This window comes from Cimex lectularius, unplaced genomic scaffold (genome assembly GCF_000648675.2).
Source record: "Cimex lectularius strain Harlan isolate CLEC.00 unplaced genomic scaffold, Clec_2.1 scaffold143, whole genome shotgun sequence".
Lineage (NCBI taxonomy): Eukaryota > Metazoa > Arthropoda > Insecta > Hemiptera > Cimicidae > Cimex > Cimex lectularius.
In genome coordinates, this window is record NW_019392714.1 from 800310 (window position 1) to 814743 (window position 14434).

A 14434-nucleotide genomic window follows, 5' to 3' on the forward strand; every position below is an offset into this window, starting at 1 on the left:
TCATAAGAATCCGACTTTTTTTTCCGTGCATGCTATGTTAATTCATAGGGGGATCATTTTGAAATCAATCCGCTTAATCCCTGAAAATTTCATCAAAATTGATCTCATGATTTCGGAGTTTCACCGGCTACAAGGAATTGACCTTAAATAGACATAGACACGAAACCAAATTTTTTCAGAGGTCTGAAACGCAAAATGTGAGTGGAAATTATGGTTTTGGATGTCAACAATTTTTTCGACGCATGAATACATCGCTTCGCTACCTTCGGTAGTTAGGAAGCAAGCAAAAAACAATATACTTACAACATAGGCTATTTTCTTTCTTTCTTTTCTTTTATTAATTATTCAACATTGGTGTTATATAAGCCACAAAAATAGACAAGTTTGATAAGCCTTATTTTAAGGAGATTATAAATACTTTAATACTCAGCACGCTTGAATCATTTAGCATAAATGAACACCATCAATCCATATTTGCAATGGAGATTCAAAACAATGGCCGAAATCGCATAATCGACTACAAGAAGCTGATCTTATATTTAGATTTATCGTGACGAGATGTTTTTCAAATCAGTTTCGACTTACCATTTTGATGTGGTCTCAACAAGGATTTGGTGGTATGAAACTGTGAACTGGAACTTTGCAGCTCTTTTATTGACCCTCTGCAGCCTCTTCCACACAGATCCCATTTGAAGAAGGAACTGGATCCGCCCAAAAGCTGTCCGTTCTCTCTTCGCTTTATTCCTACAAAAAATAAATAAAAATGTTTATATTAAAATAATTTTTTTTAAACATGTCACAAAAGCAATAAAGCAAATAAATATAGACATATACAAATATTTGTGTACAGGAAATTTGATTTGATCATTTTTTAAATATAGTAACTCGACCATCCCTAACCATACACCCTACTAATACAAAAGAATTCTTACAATTTCTGAAAATTTATCTGTTTTGAAAACGAAATTAACTTAAATAGTTATTGAACCAAACAAAGCATTATGAAATGGCATTATACCCATAAAAAAACAATGCACACGATAAGTCGAAGGGGTCAGTCATTTCTATATTTATGTATTGCAGAATGGTAGGTATTTGCTCCGCCTACCCTCCGGATTTTGCATATTGGCAAGTCTAAGGATAGGCCATGACCGTGCAACTTGATGCACTAATACCCTTTGTCGGTAAATAAAATAACCTTTGTCCGTACATCTCACTTTGTCTAAGATAATCGCGTCTTGGGAATGCGTGAGGAGCAAAAAGCCTTTCTGCGATTTTATCAGAGGAAATATACGTCTTATGACGCTGTCAACTTTATTTTCATTCATTTATACGCTTATTTAAGATATCAGAATCTGAGATATCAGGACGAATAAAAGCCTAAAACTTTTTTTATATAAAATATTTTTATAAAAATTATGATATTAATTTCCGAGAAATTTAAGCTCAAAATAACATAGAGAAAACGTGTATTCATGCCACAATTCATTGTAAATATTACAATTCGTATCAGAAGTGACCGATGGAATGTTCGGAATGAATTACCGCTGATAGCACTGGAAGAGAGCAACTTGGCTGTTTCAAATTATCTAGAAATTGAGTTTCATTCGCTGTGAATAATGAAAGGCACACGGGTTCAATCATTTCTCCAGGTAATATTTACAGAAGGAATTCAAACTCAGGATAGTATTTCAATAACATTTCACCATCGTGCACAACACTATCCGGTAACCCAAAAGCATAAAAATTTCAAAAAGGAAGTAAATACGGAAGCAATTGAATCCCACCCCTGATGGTGATGTCAGTCGTCCTCAATCGGCAACCTTCCATTTAAAAGTGGAGAAGAATTAGACAATTTCTCCTTTTAACGTCCAATTGAGGATTTCCGTTTTGAGAAATGGTCGGAAAACTGCCAAGAATTTGTAAATCAAAACGACCCTTCATGCGTTATTTTTATATTATATAGTCAACTCAGCAAATAAACCACTTAATTCGGATTGAAAGTGCATGGTAATTATCTCGCATGTGTTACGAAAACCGGCCCAGTTCATTTATTTTGTTCTTTTAATAAATTATCGAAAGGTCTTAGGCTTCTAAATAATCAAGTGTGGTAAAATAAATATGATAACATAAAGTATTTTTTTATTTGTTCATTTGTGTGTGTCTCATATAACGACAATGAAAATTTTATAAAAGCCAAAACGAATCAACAATCCGATTAATCTTCTCTCTCCCTAAACATGGCCTCGATATCACAAATAAATTCAAATTTGAAAAAAAAAAAAAAAAAAACAATACTAATTATCGCAAATCAAACTAATTCGTTAGGATGGAATAGTCAGAAATAGTTTTCACTTTAAAAGTTTATACCCTAGGTAACTTTTCATCGGAAAATCCATTTATTCCATCTGGTTCACAAAAATTTAAAATTATATATANATTTATATATTTATAGAGCACGTGTTGTCACGTCCATATTATTGTTACACTCAATTATGCAACTGTGATAGATTTACTCCAATTAAAACAGTATTAATGTGTAATTATTATTTTTGAGATAATGAAATTAAAGCGGAATACGACAAACACGATGAACGTGGAGTTGAACTTTGATTCCAATCACAATTTCCCCTTTCCTTTAATTATCTTATATTTGATAATGTTTGTTTGTTCAAAATGTAAACTATCTAAACACGCAAATAGCTTAAATGTATATCAATTTTTTAAATCGCGTCAACATGATTATTTCAATATGACCCATTTTGGATGTAGATGCAATGAGATAATATTAATGTATAGTCCAAGGTTTCAGAGTTGTCGACACAATCTCCTCTCTAGAGAACAAAGAGTATTTATTGGTTGGGTGCGTTCCTCGATGTAGTACAGGCGTTGGTAAGGGTCTGGCACCCGGGATGCTTCCTAAACTCCAATGCTTCCTATCCACTCATTATCGTGTTCTGAATGCTACCTAACCGACCGCTGCTTTAGAGTGAGATATGGCATCGATTTCTCGGATTTCAGACCGATACAAGTCGGCGTCCCACAAGGGAGCATTCTCCCATCTATTATATCATCTACACCGCTGACTTAGCTCCTCAATACCATCCCAATAAACGTACGATAACGCAATTTTGTCCTCTAACTGGAATCCTACCCAAACTACCTCCAACATCCTAAAACAGCTTGAGCTTATTGAAGACTGAAGCAAAACGTTGGGGGCAAGACTGTATGAAGAACAATTTATTCAGTGTACGTTCGCATTAAAAAAAAGAAGAAAAAATGGACCAAATTTCATTCAAGTCAAATACTTAGAATTACAATTAGGCATCAAAATGACGTGGAATCCACATATAAGACTTAAGAAACAGCAACTTAACAGATGACTTGGACAACTACGAAGACTTCTAGGACCGAAATCGTGTCAACACTAAACTAACCTTACATAAAACTTTAGGGTGATCACTTTGGAAATACGGAAGGGAACTGTGGGGCAGCCATCTAACTTCCAACGCCAAGCATTCCAATCAGAAGCCCCCAGAAGAACTCTCCAAACTCCTTACTCCCCACAATGACCTCAACATTCCTTTTGTCAACAAACTGATCGGTTCCTGAAACTAAAAATCTAAAACCTCTCGATCCTTCCTAGCCCTGATGCTCTTGCTCGTTGCACACATCCCTATCCCGAGAACCTGCCACCCACGTCGCCATCCTTGTCTATTAATCCTTCACACAGGGTGCCAGCATTGGCCGGTAAAGCCAAAACTTTACGATATTTCAATGTAATGAGATTTTTAGCCCCGGCTGAACACTCCTTATTTACATAATTGGTATTAAATATAGTTTGTATTTTTCTCATTTATTTTTTGAAAAATTTCCATACAGCAAATGAGTCAAAGATGCCTTGATTATAATTTAAATTGACGATTGTCGCTGACTTTCGCTGATTTTTTTCACAATTTGGCATGTTTGGGCTTTATAATATCTGGTGGACGTTTTCATAATACACACATTGATCACTGTCCAACTGGGTAATTTGAACAAACATCGCTTATGCCGTACATTTTTAAATATTTATTTATAAAGTACGTTTTGATGTTCATCACATCGGTGCATTCGATTAATTTTAAATACCAGAAAGATCGTTACGTTGGTCGAAAACAAGTTCAGCAGATGTTACAGCCCCTTTCCAACTCCTTTTAATAATCAGGATAAACCTTGACTTTCCATTCAATTTCATTTTGACAAGAATGGATGGAAAGTTGTAGAAATATTGTTAGTAATTAACAAGAATGAAAAGAAAAAAACTGACTCATTTATTTCCTAGGTGAAATGATGAGACGTGCGTTGTCTGGTACGGGGAGCGGTCACGAACAATATCCGTCATGGACAATAAGTAGGGACTTAAAAACGGGGCCTTGGCTCCTTTTATTTATCTCGTGCTTGCAGTTCGACCCACTACTCTCACCAATTCGCCTTAAACATTTTCTCACCTTGAATTACGAAATTAACGTAAAATTCGATTATTCTTAACCTAAATAAGTTAAGGTTCTGTCAAACGCTAAAACGAATAACTAACAACAATGATGAAAATATATTCTATTTACTTGGTTTTGGGTTTGTTCGTACCATCCATTGTCCACCGAAAGCTAAACATTCATAATAAATTAATAACATATTCGATCAATCATTCCCAAACATAGCCAACATGGCGACCTTAGTAATTAAGTTAATTAAGGGTCGTCGAAGTACTAATATTCCACCAAAAACCCTTTCACACTTTAACTTTACGTTAATAGAGGGACGTCGGCGGAATATTCAGTACCCGACGACTCTCTCATGCATCAATCCAGGATCCACCAACATATTTTGTGATTATTTTCATAGTTAACCCTATTTTGTTGCAATGTATGTACTAGTGTGAACAGAACTAAAACGTATGTTGAACGAGTATCGGGAACCATCAAAGAACACTCAAAAGATTTTATACAAGCTTTCGGACTATTTAATGCCTTCATCAGGACTACAGTATATAACGTAAATAAAAACAAATACATAAAAAGGATTTTTTATCGTCCATGTAGGCCTCAGAGATAAAACGATTTCAATCGTCTCTGATCAACAATTTCATTCACCACAACATTCAGAATAATAAAATAGCAATAAAAAATTCTTTTGATGCTATTTATTTTAATTGAAGTTATATATTGTAGTCCTGATAGAGGCTTTAAATAAGCCGAAAGCTCGAATATAATTTTTTGAGTTTTCTTTGATGGCCCCGATACTCGTACAATATATATGATAGAAGGTAGATAAAAATCACATCATAAGTAATAAAATTGAAAATAGGTTTTCCTTCATAAGATTAAATCTGTACTTTTATAATATATTTGTTATACTTTCACATAGTGGTCCATTCAATACAAAGTACACATTACGATCTCTTATTTTAGTTCAATATTAAAAAAAGTTTATTTAAACCAGTCGAATATCTTTTTTGTGAATGTATTTTTTTGAACAAACATAAGAATGGAAACCAAGTAGAAAGAATTAGGCTTGAGTATTAAAATATTCAGAAAACATGATTCTGTAGTTTTCTAATTGTATTTTATACTTTGATGTGAAATTAATGCATTCGTGCATTGCATGCAAGACAGTTAATAATTTTATTAATTTAGAAGAAAATTCGAACTGGAGTCGTTTTGACCGACTTTTGATAAGATAAGGATTACAAAACATAAGTTTAAAAGTGGATTGTACATTATGTGCATTTCTCACTCTCATCACCTATACTGTTTTTATTCATTTATTATTTTTATATGTACAATTTAGGAATTTTCAAGTTATTTAATTAAATGTGTGGTATTTAGTGACCGTTAATTAATGATTATTTGAAGATCGTTAGATGCGGTCTGGTGTGACATTGGTTTAAAAAAACATTATTTATCGTGCCAACGTTTCGATCGTTATTGAGATCATCATCAGGGCCTCGGATTTATAAACATTGTTTAAATTATACAAATACATGTAAGATGTGAAAAAAATGATGGCCCTGATGATGATCTCAATAAAGATCGAAATGTTGGCACGATAAAGAAAATGTTTTTCTAAACCTATGTCACACCAGACAGCATCTCACCATCTCCAAATAATTATTTACTTAAAATGATATTTTTAAAAGTTTCACTGAATTGTTAATAATGTATTATATTAAAAGCATATCAATGGGAAAGTCGAATAGCTTCCAAAGAAGAAACGTACGTAGTAAATGTGCTATTTTTCGATGAGAGGCCGCATGCTTCATCTTCCACAAAAATTCAGTGCGTTTTTTTTATTCTTGCTTTCGTTTCCTAAAATAAATATTGCCTTATCGTCAGTCGTTTCAAGGCTCCACGGTACAGATAATTTGGGATTTATTTCGGAACGGGAAAATTTCGTAAAACCTTTCATATCTTTCCCTCGAGTCCATTCAAGAATCAATTATGGAGTTCAGGTACAAAAATTTAACCGGGGCCAAATCGTAAAAGCCTCAATGACAGGGCATCTTGAGAGAAGTAATGAACATCAATTTTCTTCTTCGGGTAATTGCTGGTATTAGAGGCCAGGGCATTTCTACTTTGCTCAACCAGTTTTTGTCATTACTGCTGATCTCGGAGGTCTGGGTCGAATCACTGAAGAATTTTTTTAATTTCTGACCGTGATCATTTTTTGAACGACCAAGGCTAGTCAAATTTGGCTACTTAAATTTGATTTCAACGAAAGCTGGTGTCAGGTTATCGCAACTCATTAAATTATTGATGGTTTACGAATATGACAAAAAGTGAAAATACCTTATGAAATGATGATTCTAGATCTAGAAATAAGAAAAACATTGCTTAAAAAAAACTTGTTTAACTTAACTTGTAAGTTTAACATACTTTCTAACTTTCCTTTTTAACTTTACAAAAATTGTCAAAAACATAAAATTATATAAATTATTATATTACCAAGGGGTTCACTTTATATAAAATTCCCCAGTAGAATTAAACCAGCCGATAAAGCTGGGTCAGACCAGAGAATCTCATGAAAGAAACTGCTTAACAAGTACCCGTTGTTATTTAAGAGCTCAGAGCGTGAAATGTAATCCTTACGAGGCGGGGGACCTCTTTCAGAGGATGCGACTCGGAAGCAAACTATCAAGTTCAACAGCGTCAAATTAAGCCGTTTTGTAGGGGAAGACAGATGGCCGGCTCACAATACGATCTACCTGGCACAGGCAAACCCAACTTGGATTTACTTAGGATGGCTACGAAAAATCTACCTCGTTAACCGAAAATCTCTTGCATTCTATCATTCTCTCTATATCTCCCCCCCTTTCATCTATATATTGCTCTATCTATCTATCTATTTATCTCTCTGCCTGTCTCTCTTTCTCTCTCTCAATTATATATCTACTTCTCTAGCTAACAACCTATTTATCTCTCTCTCTATCTCTCTATCTCTCTCTCTCTCATTCTCTCTCTCTCTCCCCATCTATCTATCTATTTTTTTATATATATATATATCATCTAGCTATCTCTCTCTCTCTCTCTCACTCACACACACACACACACTCTCTCTCTCTCTCCCCATCTATCTATCTATTTTTATATATATATATATCATCTAGCTATCTCTCTCTCTCTCTCACTCTCACACACACTCTCTCTCTCTCTCTCTCTCTCTCTCTCCCCATCTATCTATCTATTTTTATATATCATCTAGCTATCTCTCTCTCTCTCTCTCTCTCTCACTCACACACACACACACACACTCTCTCTCTCTCTCTCTCTCTCTCTCTCTCTCTATCATCTATCTATTTATCTATTTTTCTATCTATCTATACATCCCTCTCACACACTCACTCTCTCTCACTCTCTCTCTCTTTCTCTCTCTCTCTTACCACATAACCTTCTGCTTATTACATTTCTTTCAACCATACTCAAATTTCTTTTTTTTACCATACAGAACACACTCTACACAATCTGTTAATTATCATACATATTTCACTATCTCTTACTCACCAGTTCTTTCCTACCATCTCTCTCCTCTCCATCTCTCACTCACTATCACTTTCTTACTAGTGATGTTAGTGGCCGTCAAATCTGTAGTGGATCAAATAGAAGGGTTCTATGAACGCATGCTGATTGTAATGTTATCTTAAACACTTATTGTAGCTTAAACATTAAACCGTTCCCCGATAATAAGCACTTTTCAAAACTTTTCCAATCTTAGCGTGGTTCTTCATTATTATGAAAATTATCTATCTAAAAATAAAAATTTAAAAATCTAAGCTTTCCGGATATGCTACTCAGTCTAAAAAAAACTCGACTAGTAATAAAGCAGAATAACCAGTGAGGTAATAGTCAAGTTCGTAGTAAGGAATATGAATGGAATTTACAGGTGTTTAAACTCGAAAGTTCCCCAGGTGAGCGAATCGCGTCCTCGGGCAGGTGAGTCATCGTTCCCACCACCGATGCCCGGGCAATTTGCAAACCAGAAGCTTGTGACTGTGGTCAGTCTACCTTGCTGTTACTCAAGGAAAAGATAATCTGAAAATCAATTACCGGCCGAGTTCAAGCGCGATGAAAATCGTCTACATACTTGAGACAATGTTCCCGAAATTTGGCAGAATCCCTCCATTCTGGGATGATAACCGATACTACAGATATTCTACCATGCTCCTTAAAACATGAAAGTATCAAAACACAAAAATGACTTGTATAGCTATTCAGGGGGCCATTCGGATATTGGCATCCACGGACCATACTTTTCGATGAGGCACTTCTATCGTTATTGACCCTGATTCCTTCCTTCGCTGTAATATCGAAAACAATAAAAGAGAATTCTCAGTTTCTCTCTGATATACGTTTATTTTTATAATTTGAACATTTTTCTCTAGAATAAAATTGTCTAAATTATAATGGAACGCCTAGGCTGAGAATTTAACCCCTTAGACAAACTTCTTTAAATTATAAAACCGAGATGTTATATCATCTATAAATCATACAAATGTTTTATCAGCTGTAGCACTAAAAAATAAAGAAAAGAAATTTCACTTTCTAAATATTTTTAAAGCTAAAAAAACTGCTTGAAACAAACAGTTCGCCCGTAAATGTACAATGTTCGTCCAAAATTAATCGATGTTCGGTCCCGTTTGTTGAAATGTTCTAATTGATTTACCTTCCACCTTTGGACGACTGCCCAAATTTCTTCATAGCTGTAGCTGAATATCTTCAACGAATGGCGTATTCGCCTTCATAACTTCATAACGCTTCCTTCCTACTTAGGCCCGGACGAAAACTCGACAATTACTGCACCTACTACCGTATGAACTGATTCTAACAAAATGTGATGTTCAACCCAATTGGGAACATCGATTTTGTAAAAAAAAATAAAACTAAAACGTCGTAATTCAACAATAAATATATTATATTTTATAATAATACTTTATTTATAAGTTCCAAGTTTGCCAACAAACATGACGTTTTTCTTAAAATAAAAAGGGCAAAAACTGTAAAAACTTTGAGTTAAAAGGGAAGCTGCTAATATATAATAACAAATCTCAAGGATATAATTTTATTTTTACAGGAAACGGGTATCGTTATTTATCTCAGTAAGATATTTAAAATCAAAATCTCAACACACACGCTGTGCTTCAACATCTTAACCGGAAATACATAGAACTAGGAACGATAAAAATATGATAATTCGAAAACAATAGTTTTTAAAAAGCGTTATACTTGATAAAACGAGTGATTAGATTGACCGGAGTGCGAGTGAATTTTATTTTTGTAAGTAGAAAACCTAACTGCTTTCTTAATTAAAATACAAATTTTCCTCATAAACTGAACAACAAAATTTTCTATTTTTAAACTTCATTTTCCACCAAGGGAAAATGTACTGAATAGACACTTCATTTTGCTACCACTCTTAAAGATACATTTTAAAGATTTCTCTTCTGTGTCTTTGCTTTCGACACATTAAGGAATTCTGTAAGGCCCACATGGTTTCAAGTAACTAGTCCAATAAGCGGATGACTCATAATTCCGGGCGTAATACCATTAGTATGCTATCACAGATCCCTTTGAAAAATTATGACATATTTGCATAATTTAATTTATATTTCTACCTGTTCGGAAACAAGAACCGTAAACGACGAGAAACACAGTGTTGCAATGTTAAAAACAAAAGATTTTTTTATTTAATTATTTTTGTTTTTATATTTAAATTATATATTTATATAATATATATTATTGTTTATATTTATCAATTACATTTTATATACAATATTTAGCTTATTTTTATTATCTTATTAATCTTTATCATTATTATTAATTTTTAAGGGTGATTTAACGGCTAACGTCATTTCACGCCCTAAAATTTAAACTTTCTATCTTAGTCTAATGAATTATTCTTTTTATCTAAGGTTTTCCATCTCAACCAAAAACCCCTTATTATGATGATTAATTATGACCACTTCCACATATGGTTTACTTCTATCCTAAGTTAGCTACATCCCTTCTGAGTGCTCTAAAGCTCTGACTCGAAACATTCACTCATAAAGTAATCTATCCTATTGCCATCCAATGCTTTAATTTATCCTTTTAAAATACTTAGTTTGGAAGGCCAAATGTTTGCAAAAAAAAATTTAAATTATAAAATTTGTTCCTGTTCTTTAATTAGGATGTCGAATTTTTGTTTCATAATTTAAACATTTTCCATAATGGAGTCAGACTAGCTACTGTCTCAGCATGAGTATAGGCTCTTCGTTATCCTTTTATTCTTCCATTCAAATACTATAAATAAATACTCTAATACTACCTAAAATTAATATAAAACAAAAACAAACACTTCTTTTTTTCTGGAGGGAATTAACTTTCCTTATTTAAATTGCGATTTTGGGCATTGTAGTTTATTACCCAGCAATTTGTATTTTCTTTTATTTCATTTTTCCGCTCGGGCAGCCTCAAAAATTTCTGATAAAAGAAAGAAATCTTGCACGCAGAATTCTCATTCAAACACTGGCAAACATTCAAAAGTATAAGAATTTGGGAAAAGGTTTAAATCTCATTATTAATTCCAATAAATTTAAAGAAACTGAAAAGTGCTCTTCGAAACAACCACCGGGGACCTAGTAACCCCTTTAAATCGCCTCGAAAGGTTGCGGTTTGTAAAGTGCGACGGTCGACAAAAATATGTTTTATACTCAGAATAATAAGTTCTCCCCTTGGAAGGTTGTTGCCTATTCGCAATCTAGAAATAATCACAAGTTCTTTTCTCTCAAGTTCTTCAGTAGCCAGTTATGTACAATTGGCTTAATTTCTTTCATACTATCCATCTTGCCGCCCACTTTATGTTTTTAACATAAACGGCTATTTGTCCGGGCGGAGAGGAAATTGATCTGTTCTTTGTGGATGTTTGCAGCGTTCCTTGCCTGTTAATCAGCTCTTTCATTTCCAGAAATGCCGACATGACTAGGAACCCAAACGAATACCACATGTGTGTTAAGTTCTTTGATTTCATAGAGATATTTGTAAATTTCTAAGAGAGCGAGAATTTATTTTTGATAACTTCGAGACCATTCTTCGAACCCAAGCAAATAATGGCATTACAAATTCCTTCCGATTCCTTTATAATGCTCAATGATCTTCTGAATGCATGAAGTTCAGCTGAGTATATCTAGCCTCATTCGATAGAGACCTGCTGAGGTTGTACTCATCATCTCACACCGTACCAATTTCATTTTTCGGCCTATTGGTATAAAAACTTTATAATTGGGAAAGAAATTTAAAATTCGCAAGAATTCTGCCCTGCTCATCAGAGAAGGTGTTTCTCTTTTGTTCAATAAGGCAAAATCTTCGATAATTGTAGCAGTAATCAATCTTTGTTAATATAAATTGGAAGCTTGATATATGGCATAGGGATTCACACTATCATCGAGTACCTCAGACAAAAGGCAGTGGACACAATTCGAATTTTAAAAAAATTATTTCCACTGTTACTTCAATAAGTAGACTATCAAACTTATTTCTAAAAAGAAGGCTGCTCTCAAAAAATAAGTAATTTATCTACCTAAATGTTTTTGATGAACTGAGAGACAGTCTAAACTAAAAATTTGATCGTGTTATTTAAATTATGTGCTGGCAATTAGGTTCTGTAGATCATGTACAATATTTCTGGTCCTTTATAAATAATAAGCGTTGCTCCAATTCCCTTCCAGTTGTTATGCATCGCGACAACAAATCTATCAACAGATTCTTCAGATATTGCCCACTTGTTCGCGAATTTATTCAAGGATAATTTTATCACTAGCTCTACCTCCAACAATGATTGTAGTGGACCTCCAATAATTTGTGATATGGACCTGGGTAATATTAATTTTAATGATTATTTGGAGATCGTGAGATGTGGTCTGGTGTGACGCAGGTTTAGAAAACATTTTCTTTACCGTGCCAACGTTTCGATCTTTATTGAGATCATCTTCAGGGCCTGGGATTTATAAACATTGTTTAAATTATACAAATACATGTAGGATGTGAAAAAATGAATTTATACAATGATAGAAATTCATTTTTTCACACCCTACATGTATTTGTATAATTCAAACAATGTTTATAAATCCCAGGCCCCGAGCTGATCTCAATAAAGATCGAAACGTTGGCAAGATAAAGAAAATGTTTTTCTAAAACCTTCTTCTTACCAACCGCACCTCACGATCTCCAAATAATCATTAATTAACGGCCACTAAACACCACACATTAATTTTAGTGCGGCGTTAGTAGAAAAAACTTAAATGCTGTAAAATCATATGCTAGTCTGGGGCCAGATGGTATTCCCGAAATTTTCTTGAAGCACTCATTCATTGTGTATATCCTGTTCGCTTATTAAACTGTTCGAGGGCATCTAGTATATTTCCTGATAAGTGGAAATTATCGTATGTTACCTGTTAATAGAAATGGCAAGAAGACCGTTCCGTCCAATTACAGACCCATAAGCAGATGTTCCCCTATTGCAAAGGTCATGGACTCGTTTATCACTGAGTCATTCTCTTTAGCCTATAACAACTTCTTTGTGTCGATTGATCAGCATGGTTTTGTTAAGGGGCGTTCAACCACAACGTACCTAATTTTAAAATATAATGACTATTTTAAATTCTGTTGAATCTGGCAAGAATGTTCATTCTGTGTACACTCTCTCTCAAAAGCTTCGACAGGATGGATAGATTCTTGTCGAAAAGGAACCTCTAGTATTGGGTAGAGTTCCTCAGGGCTCGCCCACCGGGCCAATTTTATTTTTGAACTTCTTCAATGTTGTTACTAAAGTTATTAAGAATAGTCATTTAGCGCTGCTTGCTGATGATTTAAAGTGTTTTAGGAGATAGATTGTGGGGGTGATCTTCAAGAGGACTTGAGTGCATTTGAGAACTGGTGCCGATTAAACAAATTAGTCATTAATGGTGAAAAGTGTAAATTTATCTGTTTCTCCATGCATAAGTCTAAAAAATCCAATAATATTAACTTCACTATATTGTCAATGGAGATATTATTGAGGAAGTCACTCAAATGTCTGACTTCAGTGTAATTTTCAACTCCGTCTGTGATTTCCGAGACCATTTTGAAGGCATCACGAAAAAATCCTACAGGAATCTTGTTTTATTAAGAGAATTACTGCGGACTTCACCAATCCTTCGCAATCAAACTCCTCTATCAATCCCTTGTTAGAAACCATTTTGAGTATGCAAGTGTTGTTTGGTTTTCTGTCAATCGATGTGATATGGATAGGCTTGAGAAAGTGCAACATAAAGCGGTGCAATATTTAGTGTTCAAATCTGGGTATCATCAGGTGGGAGGGAGACTGACTAAAATCTCACTAAGATAAACTTTTGGGCTGGATACTCTAAACCTGCGTAGAATTGCCGGTTCGCTCACTTTTGTTAGAGAGTTCTTAATTGTGACATTGATGCTCCTATGTTTGTCTCCTCCTTTCATTTGAATGCCCCGATTCGGAATATATAAAAGGAAGAAGGAAAAACTTCAAATCCTGACAGGATTCTTGACAGGACATTGCAGACTGAATGAGCATCTGAAGAAGAACACGGCACTTGCAGATTCTGCTAAAGACTGCTAAAGAAGCAGAGGATACACCAACAAACCTACTGAACAATACATACTAACACTCCGTGGCACCACATTTGCCCATAGGAAGAAGTTGGATGTATGTTGAGCTAGGACTGGATAGCTGTGTGCTATAAGAACAGAACGTACAGAAACGCATACAATACACCCTGAACCTTACATCTACATCTAGTAGTTCTTAAAATGATTGTTTTCCTATTTGAAAGCCACCTAATTGATTATATACGTGTGCTTTTTGCCGGTAATTACACAGCAACATTAATATTTACAAGTATGTTAGA

The 14434-nt window shown here is 34.3% G+C and overlaps 1 protein-coding gene across 4 annotated transcripts in view; it reads right to left on the reverse strand.

Moving 5' to 3' along the window:
- Window positions 1-14434, reverse strand: part of LOC106672765 (EH domain-binding protein 1-like) — a 52248-nt gene that overhangs the window by 31715 nt on the left and 6099 nt on the right. For 2 of the 4 annotated variants that reach the window (XM_014404437.2, XM_014404433.2), the window contains exons 1-2: window positions 9199-9343; window positions 586-744 (exon numbers count right to left, since the gene is read on the reverse strand). In XM_014404437.2, the coding sequence (XP_014259923.1) occupies window positions 586-744; window positions 9199-9233 (194 nt within the window). In that variant the 5' untranslated portion in view covers window positions 9234-9343. Of the gene's footprint in view, window positions 1-585; window positions 745-9198; window positions 9344-14434 lie in introns of those variants that run through there. The other 2 variants (XM_014404434.2, XM_014404435.2) reach the window with 1 other exon arrangement.